At 41.9% G+C, this 16,821-nt stretch overlaps 1 protein-coding gene and 1 non-coding gene across 2 annotated transcripts; one reads left to right on the top strand and one right to left on the bottom strand.

Moving 5' to 3' along the window:
* The first annotated feature begins 550 nt into the window (after positions 1 to 550).
* LOC111810906 (cytochrome c oxidase subunit 2) lies at positions 551 to 3,495 on the top strand. The gene is given in 2 exon segments (XM_087124247.1): positions 551 to 1,471; positions 3,428 to 3,495. Coding segments are annotated over 2 exon segments (768 nt in total). The 5' UTR covers positions 551 to 771.
* Positions 3,496 to 16,119: 12,624 nt separating this feature from the next.
* Positions 16,120 to 16,193, bottom strand: TRNAM-CAU (transfer RNA methionine (anticodon CAU)). The gene has a single exon. It is a non-coding gene; the product is annotated as a tRNA-Met (tRNA).
* Between the last annotated feature and the right edge of the window lie 628 nt (positions 16,194 to 16,821).

The following is a 16,821-nucleotide window of genomic DNA, read 5'->3' as shown; positions in this document are numbered from 1 at the left end:
ATACCGGACATAAGAAAGAGACAGAATAATAACATTGAAATAGGGGGAGGTTTGTTTGTTTGTTTTTCCTATTCTTATTCCTCAGTTTAAGCTATCGGTGGTAAAGGCTAGGTAGCCGGCTTTCTTGGGATTGCTCGCTGGCTGACTATGATGATTGCCCTCGCTCTTAAGCCGCTTCCAATCAGATTGTTTTCAACATTCCCCCCGTGCCAAACCGATCGCTATCGTTTTCTTGCTTTCTTCAAGTCGTCGAATTGTTCTAGAATGCCTTTATCTCATCAGGTATAGTTCGTAGGATGAAGTGGGATTCCGCATTAGTGGATATAGCGTCTGTACCAAAAATGTGGCTCGGGCGTAGTAGGTTCGAACGGACGCCTAGCATGAAGCAGCCTTCTCTGGTGGGGGCACTATACCGTCAGTATAGTCTGTCTCTCCTCTCTGACGCTTAGAGTATGTATATATCAAACGTAGTTAGCAGAGGTCAGTCTGTCTGGCGTTCCCTCGCGTAAAGGGTGACTTTGGCATCGGCTCTCTCTCATTAGGTAATTACCGAGGCGAAAGATATATATAAAGTGTTGAGGGTGGTTGTATGTAAATAACTAGGTAGGTAGCCAGTCTTTACTTAACTCGGCCAATGCCCACTCCCATGCCTTTCTTGGTTGGACCAAGCCAACCGGCGATTTCTGTCTTCCTGAATTGGGAGAGCAAGAACAAGTCTCTCTTTTTTTTGTGGGTGGGGGAGCGGAGCAGTCAAAGAATAAACCAAACAAAATGATTGTTCTCAAATGGCTATTCCTCACAATTGCTCCTTGTAATGCAGCGGAACCATGGCAATTAGGATCTCAAGACGCAGCAACACCTATGATGCAAGGAATAATAGACTTACATCACGATATCTTTTTCTTCCTCATTCTTCTTTTTGTTTTCGTATCACGGATCTTGGTTCGCGCTTTATGGTATTTCCACTATAAACAAAATCAAATACCGTAAAGGATTGTTCATGGAACTACTATCGAGATTCTTTGGACCATTTTTCCTAGTATCATTCCGATGTTCATTGCTATACCATCCTTTGCTCTCTTATACTCAATGGACGAGGTAGTAGTAGATCCAGCCATGACTATCAAAGCTATTGGACATCAATGGTATCGGACTTATGAGTATTCTGACTATAACAGTTCTGATGAAGAGTCACTCACTTTTGACAGTTATACGATTCCGGAAGATGATCTAGAATTGGGTCAATCACGTTTATTAGAAATGGACAATAGAGTGGTTCTACCAGCCAAAACTCATCTACGTATTATTGTAACACCTGCTGATGTACCTCATAGTTGGGCTGTACCTTCCTCAGGTGTCAAATGTGATGTTGTACCTGGCCGTTTAAATCAGATCTCCATTTTGGTACAATGAGAAGGAGTTTACTATGGTCAGTGCAGTGAGATTTGTGGAACTAATCATGCCTTTACGCGTGCGCTCGGAAACATAGGCCGACTACTGAGCCCACTCTGGCTCAGCCGCACCAACCAACCACCCGCGGTGCGAGCCACCCGAGAAGCAAGCTATTACAGCCAGCGGCTGAAGCTATAGGGAGCCGAGGAGTAAAGCTCGAGATAAGATCGAAGAAGGGGCTAGGCTCCCGGTGGAGCAGAGGAGACGGTTAGGATAACGAACTTGAAACGCAGAGCCCGAGCGGCCGGCGAGCAAGTGGTTAGTGGCCAATAGCGCCCTAGTTGATGGCATTCCTCTCCGCAGCTGGCACTCGAGGAACCACGGGGCACTCCATACAGAGCAAGCAAGTCTTTGGGATGAGACGCCCGCGCAAGGACCTCAATTATCATTAGGAGGTCGAACCAAGGACCTATAGAAGTCGGGGCTACCCCCTCCCCATGGCCAAACAGTGTCCTGAGGAAGGAGTTTAAAGGCCTTATAGTAGCACGGACTGATTTTTCTTTATAGGTCATGCGAAGGGGACCAGTCCAAGATCCTACTCTTGCTCTACAAAGACAAGAGACGCTCTCAACGCCTAGGTGCCACTCTCTGAGTTATTCCAGCTTCTTTCTGAGTTATTCTAGCTTCTTCATGATTTCGTGCCGCGAAACAAAAGGGCCGTCTCAGTAGAAGGAGAAGGAAGGACCTGCAACGGCAGAGACTACTGACCCTCTTCTTGTTCCTAGTCGGCTGTTACGAGTCCGGGAAGGAATCCTAAATATAAGAAGGGATCCCTCAAAATAGAGAAGGGTGGGCAGGGCTTCCGTAAGGGCCTCTCCTCTCTTCCCGGTCAAGATAGATGGGAACCCTATCTTGGAAAAGCCATAACCAGCCTCTTTCTTTATCTACGTACACCTTTGTTTCAAGGTGGGGCCGCCCTTCCTCCTGCTAATCTGGCCATTTCCGAACCTTTCTTTCCCACCCCATTCAATGGAAGACTGTTCCATTCTTGTGATTCCCACAGCCCCTGACGCTTATTAGAAAATCAAAGACTAAAAAACGAGGGTTCGCCGACGCTTGGCTAAATTGGTTTAATGATCTCTTTCTTCGATAGGACGGTGGCGTGGTTATATTCGTAATGTTCCGACTCGCCAGTCATTATGGATCTAATGCCATGGCCAGGCAAAGAAAGGGGGGAGGGAGAACTACGAAGCTTCGTAGACTCGCAAAATTGCTCCCCTTAGAATGCAAGCAAGGTCGCTTGCTTACTCTCCGCGGCAAGAAAGGAAAGGAAAGGAAAGGAGGCATTTGAAAGAAAGACTAGACCATACTATAGTCAAGAAAGAGGCATTCGGGAAGCAACTAGTCACTTCGGGACAAGCTTCTATCAGGCCCCGACCACTACATAAATAAAGAGATCCATATACCAGTCATGAGCGATAGCGAAGCCGTCACGCAAGGCAGGATCGAAGAGCTTAGTGGGAAACACAACACTCAGGAAAGAAAGGAGCAGATCAGGGGTTGTGCGCCCTCCGCCCCATCTCTTACTAACTAATAATAATGAAGGGCTTTGATGCCAGCAAGCACCCTTGTTGTTGTTGTTGGGGAGTATAGGGTTCCAAACCTTGTTAGTCTTATAATAAGCTCCCCTTTCTCTAATAATAAGATAAGGCTATTCATTCAGCCCTTCCTTCAACAGGGTTTGGCTATGAAGCTGACCTTCTTATTATAATAAGGGTAGTAAAGGGCTTGCTGCTCACTTTTTTCTCGCTTCCGAGAGGCCAAGGGATTGGATTGAACCTATGATCAGATCAGTGGGCTACCATAGTTGACTTTTTTCGTGGTGTTGTTGAAAGCGAATTTGGAAGTGGAAGTAGGCCTCGCTATGGTGGAGGAGGTGCCGTGAAGATCTAGGAGTGTGAGCAGTACGAGCTGAAAGGCTCCCATACTGTTTGGAGGGCAAGGGGCATAGATGCCAAACAAACCTGACCCCTATCTATTGTCGTAGAAGCAGTTCCTAGGAAAGATTATGGTTCTCGGGTATCCAATCAATTAATTCCCTAAACCGGGGAAGCTTAAGCAGAAATGAAAGGGTAGGGTGAGGGATAAGGGAAAAGGGGGGAAGCCCCGAAATTGAAAGGCTTCCCTCGCTCGCTCTAACGCTTCTTTATACGACAGCGAGTAGAGTGCATAAGCCCCTTTAGAGATAGGGGCGAGTACTACACCAGCTCCTAAGTCAAGTACGGAACGAGCCTTGTCTACGAACTTTAGAGATAGGGGCGAATTCGTCTTGCTTGCTTCTGGCGAAACTTAACTAACACACTAGATAATCGGCATTCTTTTATGGTAGGAATACTACTTTTTAGGTCGACCATAATACAAGTCACGAGCGATAGCAAAGCCAAGCCGGATAAAGACGAGCAGCCCAACTAGCAATAGCAAACGGCCTACTTATAGCCTCTTCCCTTACTGACTCCCTATTCTCTCTTAAAGCTTGTAAAGCTCAGAAAATAGAAATGATGAACCTTTTCCTCAGCTCAGCTCAAAAGGCAAGGGGAATGAATTCGAGAACTTGATTGACATTGAAAGATATGTGTACCAAACAAGCAATATGCCGATTGATGTACCAGCCAACCCAGCTCGACCGGGATATTTGTTGGACAGAGAAGAACAACAGATTGAACAGGACAGGACAACCGGGAAGGGAAGCCTGACATAGATATTGATTTGAACAAAGGAAAGGAACTCAAATCAAACCAGTACTAGAAACCAAAGGAGAGATGGAATTCCAGATTGAACGGATGACCGACCTACAATAAGACGCAAATCTCATTCCGTCTTTCATTCTATAAGACGAACTAATAACTTATCATACAGGCACGCATGAAAGACGAGCGAAAAATGATGAATTTGTCTGAACCCAGTCAACAACTTATGATGACTTCGCCCTTACCTACCTGTGCTGTAGCCTCTCCTGGACTGATTGAACGAGGTCAAGCTATTTTATGGTCTCGTTGCTTCGCTCATCCCCCTATTTTTTCTTTCATTTCACTCTTTTCCTCGACTGTAACAAAGATGAATAATCAATCACTACTGAACCGGAACCTGAACAGGAAGTCAAGCCGAAAGCAAGATTCATGATCCATCACTCCTCTCCCTCTTGGTCTCACTGCTTCGCTCATTCGCCCGTAGGGTCTCACTGCTGAACCAATATTACCATCAGTTATTGCATTAAGGAAGGCAAGAAGAAACATTAATGAGAGAAAGAGAGTTTACAGTTCAAGAAAGAAGGGAGACTAAGAATGAGACTTTACAATGAAAGAATAAGGGAGTCGAGTCAATGAATGAATTGATTGAAGAATCTAATTCAACATTCATGATCCTGAATACACTAATAAAGGAGAAAGACGAAAGATGAATGAAACCTAACTACTGAACCTCTCCAACTCGGTAAAGCTGCTTCGGAAGATAGGAATGACGTTCTTTCTTCTCAATTCCGTTTTCTATTTCCTCTTTCATTTGATTGATTCTTACCTCATTCCCTTTGTAGGTCAGGATCAACAGGATTGGTTGGTTGGCTGTAAGCTGACGGATCCGCTCGAAAGAAGAACGCAATGAATTGAATGATGAATGAGAAGGAAGGGCTGGACCTCTCTTGGTTGACCGAGGGCTCTACTTCTCTTCCCCAGCTCATTGACTCTGTTTATAGAGGGAGCGAATCGACTACACAGAATAATCAAGCCCGAATTTCCCTCTGTAAAGGAAAAATGTGGACAGATGGAACCAAAGAGGAGCTCTCCCTGCTTAGCGCAGGCTACATTGTACCCCTAGATCATGAAGAAGGTGTCCCCTACACCAGACCGGAATCTCCCGATTGGGAACCACAAACAATAGTGATTATCAATGGCTGGTTGAGCTCAAGCTCTTGCTTCTTGGTCACCATGGAAGTAGAACCAAAGCAAGCGAGGAGGGCCCACACCTTAGTTGTTCTATAGCTTGCAGGAGGGAGAAGGGTGAAAGTACCCATTCGGGGATTAAGTAGAATATTAGCCCGGAAATGCAACTCTAACAACTAGGTTTTGAGAGGGCTATATCGATCTTGGAAACAGGGGAAGAAAGGTAGGAAGGAATGAGATTCTTTATAGCCCAGAGACCTTATGTAATTTCCTTCGGTTGGGTTAGCTTTTTGGTAGGAAAGCCGGTAGAGTTGCGTCAGGTCCTTCTGACTCAACTCTTTGTTTTCCAGGTGGGGATGCCCATTGTTCCCTACTCTAACTCCTCTTCCCTTTGCTTTCTTTATTACTTCTCGCACGTGCCCAGTCTCAACGTCACTTCCCAAACAAAAATAGCCTTTCTTTCCCAGATCTATGAAAGGTAAAAGGTTGAAGGTCCAATTAATTAATAGTCAAGTAATGTTCGGACGGTTAGTGTCTGTCTGCATGACTCTGGAACCTTATTGCTAAGGAGCGGATTTTAGGGTCCCTTGACTTGCCAAACAGTTGAAAGTATGCCTATAACAGTCAATCTTTACACACATGATAGTAAAGCCAGGTTATGACGATTCTACAATAGGCGGTCGCTACCCGACTTAGCGAATCACTTTCAGGCTAGCATTAAATCGAGATCGCGCCAGTCTTTCTTGTGTGCCTCATTTATGCTGGTGGCATACCCGACCGTATTGTGCAGAACACTCACGCCGTGGCCTTCCGCTATCTTATACCCTCCCCTAGAAGTACAATGGTGGGTCCGAAACTGGTAATCCCCGAAAGACTTTCAAGGAGCCTTGTTCAGCAGGTGCGCTGCAAGTATTCTTTCACAAGTTTGACGCAAGTCGTACTTCCCAGCCCTCTTAGCTACTTGTACTAACAAACTAGGGCGCTGTACAGAAGTTCGTGCCTGCTTATCCCGGCTACAATCACTATTGAACAGCGAATCCATCTGAAGAATGGCGCTTGTATATCCCTAGGCGTGGGTCTTGACTTTACCCTATTAGAGAAGGGGGAGGTTTGGAACCCGAAAAGGAAGACATGATCCACATACATAATAAGACAGAATAGCGCCTAGAGATACAGGTACGGTTCATCGCGTTACTTGTCCAAGCGTCTTGCCGTCTCGTCGGATATGCCATACTCTTTGATGAGGGGTTAGTAACCATTTGCTGTTACCAGCATTGCTCATTATTATTAGGAAACGCATTCCTGTTTATCGATTTAAGGTTACCTTGTCGCTTTAATAATGAATGATATGGAGTCCCTTAATATATATGGGACGCTTGACTAATAGTTTCCAAAGGGGTTTGAACCATCTATTTCTGCCTTCACTCTTCCCGAGTTTCCCTCCTAGCGAACGGGTAAAGCTTATCCCTCACTCGCATTCGCCTAATCGAGCAGAACGCCACTCGGCGATCATCCTACAACTGGTCCCACCTATAGTTATAGTGTCGAAGACACAATCGATTTTGTTGTTCTTACGACAGTTGGCAAAGACCGGATCTTTACACTTCGCGACCCTCGGAGGGTATGTGCTTAGTGCAAGGCCTCATAGAACATAGAACAATGAAGTAATGTATCCATACGAGCTCTGGCCCTCACTCTCATACAAAAGCAACTTGTTCATTTAATTTATGTTACCTGTTGTCGACCTTCAAGGAACGAATAGAGTACAAGAAAGATGAGAGTCAGAAAAGAGGAAGAAAAAGAATGGAAGAGAATCGACTGACCCGAAAACCAGAACCTTAGACTTTATTACCAGACCAAACAAACACCCACTCGTGAAAGAAAAGAGATAGTGAAACCGGAACAAAAACATGAGAGAAAATGAAGATGCAGCTTTACAAGAGAATTGAAAGAAGAAGAAAGACTCAAGCAAGACAAGAAAGATGAATGAGACTGAGACTGATTGAACGAGGTAAACGAAATCACTACTGAACCTAAAAGTGTTGAAAGAAAAGACGAAACGAAAGAAGAGTTTAAGACGACTTGACAGTGAAAGAAAGAAAGAAGGGAAAGAGAAGGGAGACGCTACTCCTTATTAATGAGACTTTACGGTGTTTGAATGAAGGGAGACAAAAGCAAGACAAGAAAGATGCATTCTCAATCACTACTGAACCTCGTAAACTATCAGAAGAGAAGGTCAAGCTCCGAAACAGGAAGGAAAGACTCAAGATTCATGAGAGTGAATTGGAAGTCAAGAGGAAAGACTCCTTATTCATTCTCGTTCACTGGAAGGAAAGACTACCGATGAATGAGACGAAATAGTGAAAGAATAAAGGGAAACGAAAGAAAGACAAAGATTCCTACTTCGTTCACTCTTGATTCTGTAAAGACCATTTATTAAGTAATTCTATCCTCTCCCTATTTTTTGGGATAAAATTGAGGTATTTAGGGCCTAGAGAATTAATAAGTCAATCCTCAACTCAAGATGAATTATCCGGAACAGTGAAAGAATGAATTGATTGAAGAACCTTTACTGTGTTTGATTGAAGAAGAAGATGAAGAGAAGATGAATTCGACTTCACTCCTGAACCAGATTGAACTGTTAAAGTGGCTGGCTGAGCTCTGGAACCCTTTCTTTTATTTTATTCCCTTATTTATTTATTGAGGTAAAAGTAAGTAGCTCTTTCCTGAACCGCTATTCCCTGACGAGAACCTAGTTAGAAACTTAGAGTTTACTGGATTTCCCTGTAAAAGAGAAAGACTCCTTTCTTATTAATTCGACGGAACTACTTACTGAACGAACCGAACCTGATTGAACTTCTCTTTCTCCTACTTACACTTCCTCATTCAGCTTTGACAGATCGAACTAGGGTTGAACTATTCCATTGCCTGAACTACTGATCTTTCTGCTTATTCATCAAGTGTTGAAAGGAAAGTCAAGCCTAAACTTAAGATGAATGAGACTTTACGGTAAAAGAAAAGAATGAGACAGATTGAACAGTAAGAAAAGAAGCAAACTTTCTCGAAGAAGAAAATGAAAGATGAATGAGAGTTGGAAGTGAAAGAAGGGAGACTAAGAATGAGACTTAACTCCTCTTCGAGTCGAGTTCGCTACTTCACCTATTTACCTTATTCATTCAATCCGTAACCAACCTATTTATTCTGATTCTTCTTCTTTTGAGTCAGGGTTTAAGGAAGGAAAGATGAAAGTGAACCCCTCTCCCTTCGGTCTCGCCCTTTTCTTTTCTCGTCGAGCGTCTGAACCTCTTTGCCCTACGGGTCTCAGGTCTTCGCCCCTCTCCCTTTGGTCTCGCTCTAGAACCCCTCTCCTCCCTTTCTTTTCTCGTCTCGCATCTTCGACCCTGGACTATTCTATTCTTCTTTCAGAAGGTAAAGCTCCTATTTCACTCTTTATCCAGAACCCGGCTTACTCCCTTTACTGACAGGAGAGTAACTGAAAAGAGATGATTGAACTCTTTCCACCTTATAGGTTGGATGAGAATCAGGTCAAGCTCCTATTTCACTCTTTATCCGTAACCTCTCTCTATTCATTCCCCTCTCTCCTATTTATTTATTCATTCTACTTCACTCTTTAACTATTCGATTGGCTGAACCTGACCCGACGAGGTGTTACAGTCTTTGTTTGAAAGAAGGAGTTAGCTGCTTTCCTCTCCCTTCCGGTCTCACACTTTGTTCCTCAACCTTACGGTCTCACACTTTGTTCCTCTCCCGATGCCCTTTCCTTCCTATCTATACAGTCGGTAAAAGAAGATGAATTATCTCCTACCCTTTACTTATGGTCTGTTCTCCTCGAGCCGTATACTTTCTTTACTTAACTGATTCTCCTTAACTTAAGTACTCTATTTCTTCGTTAGACTGATGGAACTCCTTATTAAAGATCCTAAACTAAATAACGACTTCTTCTCCTCAAGCTCCTACTTCTTTCACTCAATCACAAGGTAAGGCAGGTTAGTATGAGAATCTCCTTCCCCTGAAGCTATCGGTCTCGCTCATTGGTTCTCTGCTTCACCTGTATTCCCTTGTCTGATTTAATAGGTTGCTTACTTAATTCTACTTCTTTCACTTCCAACTCTTACACTTACTCATGAACGGGAACCTCTTCTCGTCCGTCGTCTTCTTTCTTTAGACGGATTGAAGAGTAAAGTGTAGCTCTTTTCTTTAGTCAATGAATTAGCTATTGAACCAAATGAACCTATTTCTCTTGTTTACAATCTTTGAATAAAGGGAAAGCCGAAACTAACTACTTCTTCTCTCTCCTCCTTCTCAAATGAAACATTCTTTCTCCTCTTCCCTCTATAACCCTTGACTCAATTACCTAACCAAAGACCTACTCATTCAATCAAAGAGATAGTTCGTTCAACCGAAACTGTAAGGAAAGACTCTACTCCTACTTCTTGAACTGTAAACTCCTTCCCCTCCCCTTAAGGTAAAGCAGCTTCGCTTATTCGCCTCGTAAACTCGGTCTCACAACTTTTGCTCCTTCCCCGGACCCTTCTTTAACTGATCTTTCTCCCTTGAACTTGGGTTTCACTCTATAACATAGGCTGGATGAGAATCTCCTTCCCCTGCACCTCTCCAATATTCCCCTACTGAACCACCTATTGAGAATGAAAGAATCAATGAATTAGCTTTAGCAGTTTTCCCGTCTCGTAAATTCATGAAATCCTTCTTTCACTCATGAACCTCTCCTTTCTTATCCTATACTGGCTGGAGAATAAGTAAATAAAAGAAGAAGAACCCGACAAAGAGCTACTTCACACTGATATTCCCTTTTTTACAGTGTTTGAAAGAAGGGAGACTCAACATTAATGAATGAGACAGAACCTCTATTGCCTGGGCTACTTCACCAGCGGAACCTCTCTTCCCTTCGCTACTGAACCTGAAGTCAAGACTGAACCCTTATTTCCTTATTTATTCCCGCTTCTTCTTTGTTTAACTGTATGGAATCTTAGGCTCTGATCTTTCTTCTTATTCTCTTCACCTTTTACTGATGGAACTCTTGATCCTGAACGGGCCCCTTTACTGTCTGTCGAGCTACTTACTCATGAACGCAACCCCTAAAACTATCAGACCGCTGAACTACTCACTCTCCCTATCGTTCTATCCCCTATTTATTGTTGAACTCGGTCAAGCTATTAGAGGAAAGAAAGACAAGATGAAGAAGCTCATTCCCCTATCCTTTCTTATCCTGTTACAGTCTTTGAAAGAGGTAGTAAGTAAATATAAAGCATATTCAATTCGTTCCTTATGCATCCTTTACAGTCGAGTAAAGAAAAGAAGAATCCGGTAGGAAGTCAAGACTCAAGCAAGAAAAGATTAATGATCCCTTCCTTACCTTACTTCTTGGTCGAATAAATAAAAGAAGGAACCTCGGCTTCGTGCTCAATCACCTATGGGTAAAGCAGCTGAGCTACTGTGGTTAGTCAAGACGAAACTCCTATTGATTCTTGATCCTTTATACTGTTTGAAAGAATCCACCGACACCCTTCTTCTTATTCCTCTACTCTATTGAGTAATTCTTCTGAACCTCTTACTTCTTTGTTGCCGAGTAAATTAATTCAATCCGTCACCTCTACAACAAGGTCTCATTGGTTCTTTCTCCTTCAGAGGACATATGGCCGGTCGAGAATCTATTCTTTCATAGTAAACTAAGACTGAACTCAAGATTAATTAGACTGTATGTAACTATAAGACGAAACGAAAGAAGAAGACGACGAAAAAGTCGGTTTCATTGCTCTGCTCTTGAACCTATCGGTTTCATTGCTCTGCTCCTAACCCTTAACTGATCTTTCTCCTTTCTTGAACTGTAAATAAACTGAATAACTACTGAACCTTCCCCTATCGGTTTGATTACTCTGCTCCTGAACCTTAACTCACTCTTTCTAGTTTTCTTGAACAGTAAACGAAATAACTACTTACTTTATCACCTTCACTCCCTCTTGGACAAGGGAAAGCTATTTTACGGTCTCTCTTTCTTGTTCGTTATATTCTTTCAGAGGTATCAGTGTATTGTTGAGAGTTTTTCTTTCTCCGGACTTTCCCAGGATTTGAGGCTTAATGTAATGAGACTGATTTCACTCTTTCACCTTGTATGTAATTGAGCGGAAGGTCAACCTCATTCACCTATTCTATCTATTGATAAAGCTGCAACTAATTCATTGACTCTTTCACTTCCAACTCTGTGCTCCTATCCTTTGCTTAATAGATACTAAACTCCTAATTCACATTATCTTTCATTCACTCGGTAAGTAAATGGTATTCTTTCTCCTAAACCTCTGTCTGAGTCTAAACTCTAGAACCTGAACCTCTCTCTGTCTGAGTCTGAACTCCGTAACCTGTCCAACTCTTCTTGAAGAAGTCAAGACGAAAGACTCTCGATTCATTCTCGTTCACTGTAAGTCAAGACTATCGATTCATTCGACTGATTGAAGGAGGTGTAAAGCTGCTTCTTCCCTTTCAGATTCTATAGCTACTTAATTTATCCTGAACTACTGAAGGCACTCACCTTCTTTCTTGAACAAGTAAAGACGAAAGAGAAAGCTAGCTACTGAACCTTCTTTCACTGCCTACTTACACTTCCAACTCTCTACTGCCTACTTTCACTTCCTACTGCTTACACTTCCTCCCTCTCGCTACTTTGACATTACACTTCACTCTCCCTACTTTGACATTACACTTCTAACTCCCTACTCATTACATTAAGCTCTATTCATTCATTCCCTGACGAGAACCTATTTACTTTGACTTGACTTACCTTCAATCCTGTAAGTAACCTTAACCTGACGAGCAAGCAAGACAACAACAAGATTATGAATTAGAGGAAGGTCAGTCAAGTCCTCTCTCTCCTGTAAAGCCGAAAGCAAGACAAGAACAACAAGATTATGATTTAGAGGAAAGAAGGTCAAGCTCAAGCTGTTCATTAACCTCTAGCAAGACAACAACAACAAGATTTATTACATGAAAGAAGGTCAGGTCAAGTCCTCTCCTGACGAGCAAGCATGACAACAACATGAATTACATACAGGAAGGTCAAGCTAACCTCTCTAACGTGACGAGAAAGCAAGACAAAGAACAAGATTCACATTACAAGAAAGGAAAGCTCATTCACTCACCTGACGAGCAACCAAGACAACAACAAAGAACAAGATTTATTACAAGAAAGAAAGGTAAACTCATTCAACTCTAAAGCAAGACAAAGAACAAGATGAATTACAGAAAGCTCAAGCTAACCTGACTTCCGAGAAGAATATAATCAAACAATATTGATTTCTCTGTCCCGGACTTATATGATATTTCTTGATTGAAAAAAGACTAAATAAAGATGACTGAGAGTGAACTGTCAGACTCTTTCTCAAGCTCCTTTACAGTCTTTGACTACGAGGTAAACTCAATCACTTGCCTTTACAGTCTTTGAATCAATGAAGACGCTTACTTTCCCGTCGAGTAAATGAAAGCGAAAACTAGTACAACTCCAGAACAACCTGAGACAATATTCACTTCCCTTATTGAACAAGTAAGACAAGATTCAATCACCTGTCCGTCCTTTACAGTTAAAGAATAATTCTAGGGAGAGGAAAGACTAAAGTCAAGCCAGAGAGTTTACAGTCTTTGAAAGATGAAACCTCAACCCTTCGCTACTGAGCCTGAACCAGATTTCACTCTTAAACAATTCCCTTCCCATGGATCTTGACCTGTAAACATTCAACTCAAGCAAGACGAAAGAAGAATGAGACAGAACTCCGGAACCTTCTTAAACTGCTGAACTCCTCCCTCTATTTATTCTGTCGGTTGAACCCATTCATTGCTTGAACTACTTCCTGAACCTTCTTTCTCTGATCAAGATCCTTATTCAGAAAGTGAAGACTGAACTCAAGATGAATTAGCTGCTTTTCAGGAAGGAGAGTAAGTAAATGAATGAAGGAACCTGAACCGACCCTATACAGTCTTTGTTTGATTGAAGGTAGAGGAAGGAAAGACTATCGATTCCTTCTCCTGTTTGTTCCTATTCTTTAAAGTGGCTTAGCTCCTGAACCTGCCAGCTGCTTCGCTCCTTCACCTCCCCTGTCGGTTTCATTGCTTCGCTCCTCTCCCTCTTGGTCTCACTGCCAGAGCTCGTTCGCCTCATAAACTCGGTCTCACAGCTTTCGCTCCTTCCCCTTTCTTATCTTTCTTTGACTATTCCTTCCCTTCCGTTACTGTGAGTTATTCAAAGTAACCAAGGGAAAGCCTCAAGATTCATTTCACTGTAAGTCAAGACTCAACATTCTTGATCCTTCACTCCTCTTCTCGTCGAGTTGCTTTGCTGGTGCACCTATTTCTTCTTGAACTCGGTAAACTCAATAACAAAATAACCTCAGCTTGGCTCCCCTTCAGCTCTAACTCTAAACAGCTTGCTTGGTTCTTTCCGATTCATTCCTTCTTAAGGGCTCCTTCGCCTTTTCTTGACTCTATTATTCCCATCAGTTCTTGTTAATTTATTCGACAGTAAAGACTAAAGGAAACCTGGAGGATCAATAAGCTCCTTCACTACTGAACCCGATGTAACGAGGTAATTTCATTTAGAAGGAAAGATGAAAGAGAAACAAACCCCCTTCTTCCCCTAAACCCAATCACTTGTCCATTCTTTCCACAAGGTAAATAGATAGTCAGTATTCTCCTGACCTTTTAATGAGACTTCGCCAGGAAGTCAAGACGAAACTGACACCCTTATGACTGATTTCACTCTTTGACTCGGAGGTCTGCTAATTAATTTACTCGCTGACTGAAGGGGTGAACTACTTCTTTCTCTTTCTCTGCTCTTTCCTTTGTTTGATATTCCGCTTGCTTGAAAGACTCAACTCTCCTTATTCGTTAGAGTGAACTGATCTTTCTCCTCTCACTACTGTACTTACTCATTCTGCTTTTCCGATCGATATTACATTACCTGTATGGTTCGTTATTAACTGTAAACAAAGACTGAAGATTCCTGAAACTGATTGAAAGTGGGAAACAAGAGAGGAGGATGATTCTTTCATTCACTCTTTTACTCGACTGTAAACAAATGAAAGGATGGAAGAGAGTGCGACTTCTTCTCCTCTTTCTTCTTTGCACTCGGTAATAAATAAATAGGTTAAAGCATCTTCTGTTACCATATGGTCGAGCAGCTTGGCTCCTTTTCTTTTCCTGAAGAAGAAAGATGAATCAGACAGATTGAACTCGGTAAACAGGATGATTCTCCTTTCTTTCACTGTCTGTAAACTAAGACTCAACCTTAACTAACCCTGAACCTGCCCCGATATTACTCCCTCACCTTCTTTCTGAAGGTAAAGCTAGAAGAAGAACCTGAACCGAAAGGAAAGAGTAAATTCATGAATTAGCTGCTTTGAAAGACTCAAGCAAGAAAGACTCCTTATTCTAGATCGTTCACTACTGAACCTGAAAGTGTTGAAAGGAAAGACAAAAGATGAATGAAAAAGTAAACATGACTTATTCGTTAGAGCTCACTGTCAGTCAAGACGAAAGCAAGACAAGATCTCCTTTACAGTTCAAGAATAAAGGGAGACGAAACAAAGACAAAGACTCCTACTTCGTTCACTTTTTTTCCTGTTAGGACCATTAATGAATAAATTCTATCCCCATATAACTGTAAAAGTTCATCATCGATTTTTCCCTAACAGCTGCATAGGAAATCAAAGAAATTCTATCCTCCCCCTATTTTTGGGGATCAAACTCTATCTCTCCCTTATTTTTTTTTTTTTTGATTAAAAAGTGTATCTTTACCCTATTTTTTTTGGATAAAAGAGATGCTTTACCCATTTTTTGTGAGAAAATCCTATCCTTTGTCTATTTTAAGGGATCAAAGTCTATCTTCTGTCTATTTTTTTTATTCAAAAGTCTATCTCTACCTTATTTTTAGGGCTATTTAGGGCCGAGGTAATTAAGAAGTCAATCCTCAACTCTCGGTTCCATTCTAATCTTTTACAGAAAGTCTTAGTTGTCCTTACGATCCCCCTTTCAACAATATACCGGCCAAAACTCGTGCTTCGAAAGACGAGTTCGACACCAATGCTTGATTTTCTCCTGAACTACTTGTCAATCCTCAACTCTCGGTTCCATTCTAATCTTTTACAGAAAGTCTTAGTTGTCCTTACGATCCCCCTTTCAACAATATACCGGCCAAAACTCGTGCTTCGAAAGACGAGTTCGACACCAATGCTTGATTTTCTCCTGAACTACTTCACATATTTGATTCCATCCATCAATTTGCTTCCTTATGAGTTCGAGTCTCAATACGAATGCTAGTTCTTCTGACTGTTCATATGTTATGATCTGTTCGTAATGAATATACTTTTTATTCAAAAGTCTATCTCTACCTTATTTTTAGGGCTATTTAGGGCCGAGGTAATTAAGAAGTCAATCCTCAACTCTCGGTTCCATTCTAATCTTTTAGAGAAAGTCTTAGTTGTCCTTACGATCCCCCTTTCAACAATATACCGGCCAAAACTCGTGCTTCGAAAGACGAGTTCGACACCAATGCTTGATTTTCTCCTGAACTACTTCACATATTTGATTCCATCCATCAATTTGCTTCCCTATGAGTTCGAGTCTCAATAAGAATGCTAGTTCGTTCTGACTGTTCATATGTTATGATCTGTTCGTAATGAATATACCACACCAATATGTCTGGCTGATGAGATTCCATCGATAGAGAGCCAATTCCTATAGACTTACTTATTGTAGGGTCCCATTGGTGTGCATCCAGTAGGAATTGAACCTACGAATTCGCCAATTATGAGTTGGGCGCTTTAACCATTCAGCCATGGATGCTTAGCGGGGATCCTCGTACATGGTGAATAACCAAATTCCAATTTTCAATTCAATCTTTAGGAGAAATCAATGCAATTTAGGAGGCCTCAATGGAAGGACATCAATTCCAATCCTGGATTTTCTAATTGAGAGAGATCAATCATTCTGACTATTTCTTAGATTCATGGCCTGGTATCTTTCATTCACATTTGTTTCCATCAATCCCGTTTTATAAAACTCTTAGACTCCTGAATTGAGAGTATACTACTTTCACGCAATTCATAGGGTTCAACAAGCAATCGATATTTCACGATCAAGGGTGTAGTACTATTTGTAGTAGCGGTCCTTCCTTATATCTATCTCGTATTAAGAATCAAAAGGAAACTCTATTTGACCGGGTTTCTTCCTCTACCTATTCATTGGACCCAGAAATGAGACATTGGAAGAAGATTTTTGCTCTTCCTATACTATATCAATAGGTGGATTGTTTCGCTCATCTTCAAAAAGGAAAAAGGATCTCTGAGAGCTCTTTCCTGTATCCGAAAGAAAGTACTTGGGTTCTCCCAATAACACAAAAGTGTATCATGCCTGAATCTAACTGGGGTTGGTTCGCGGTGGTGGAGGAACTGGATCGGAAAAAAGAGGGATT

The sequence above is a fragment of the Cucurbita pepo genome, chromosome 5 (genome assembly GCF_057944985.1).
Source record: "Cucurbita pepo subsp. pepo isolate OVF chromosome 5, ASM5794498v1, whole genome shotgun sequence".
Lineage (NCBI taxonomy): Eukaryota > Viridiplantae > Streptophyta > Magnoliopsida > Cucurbitales > Cucurbitaceae > Cucurbita > Cucurbita pepo.
The sequence above is the reverse complement of the archived record's forward strand: the minus strand, read 5'-3'. Positions and strand labels throughout refer to the sequence as shown.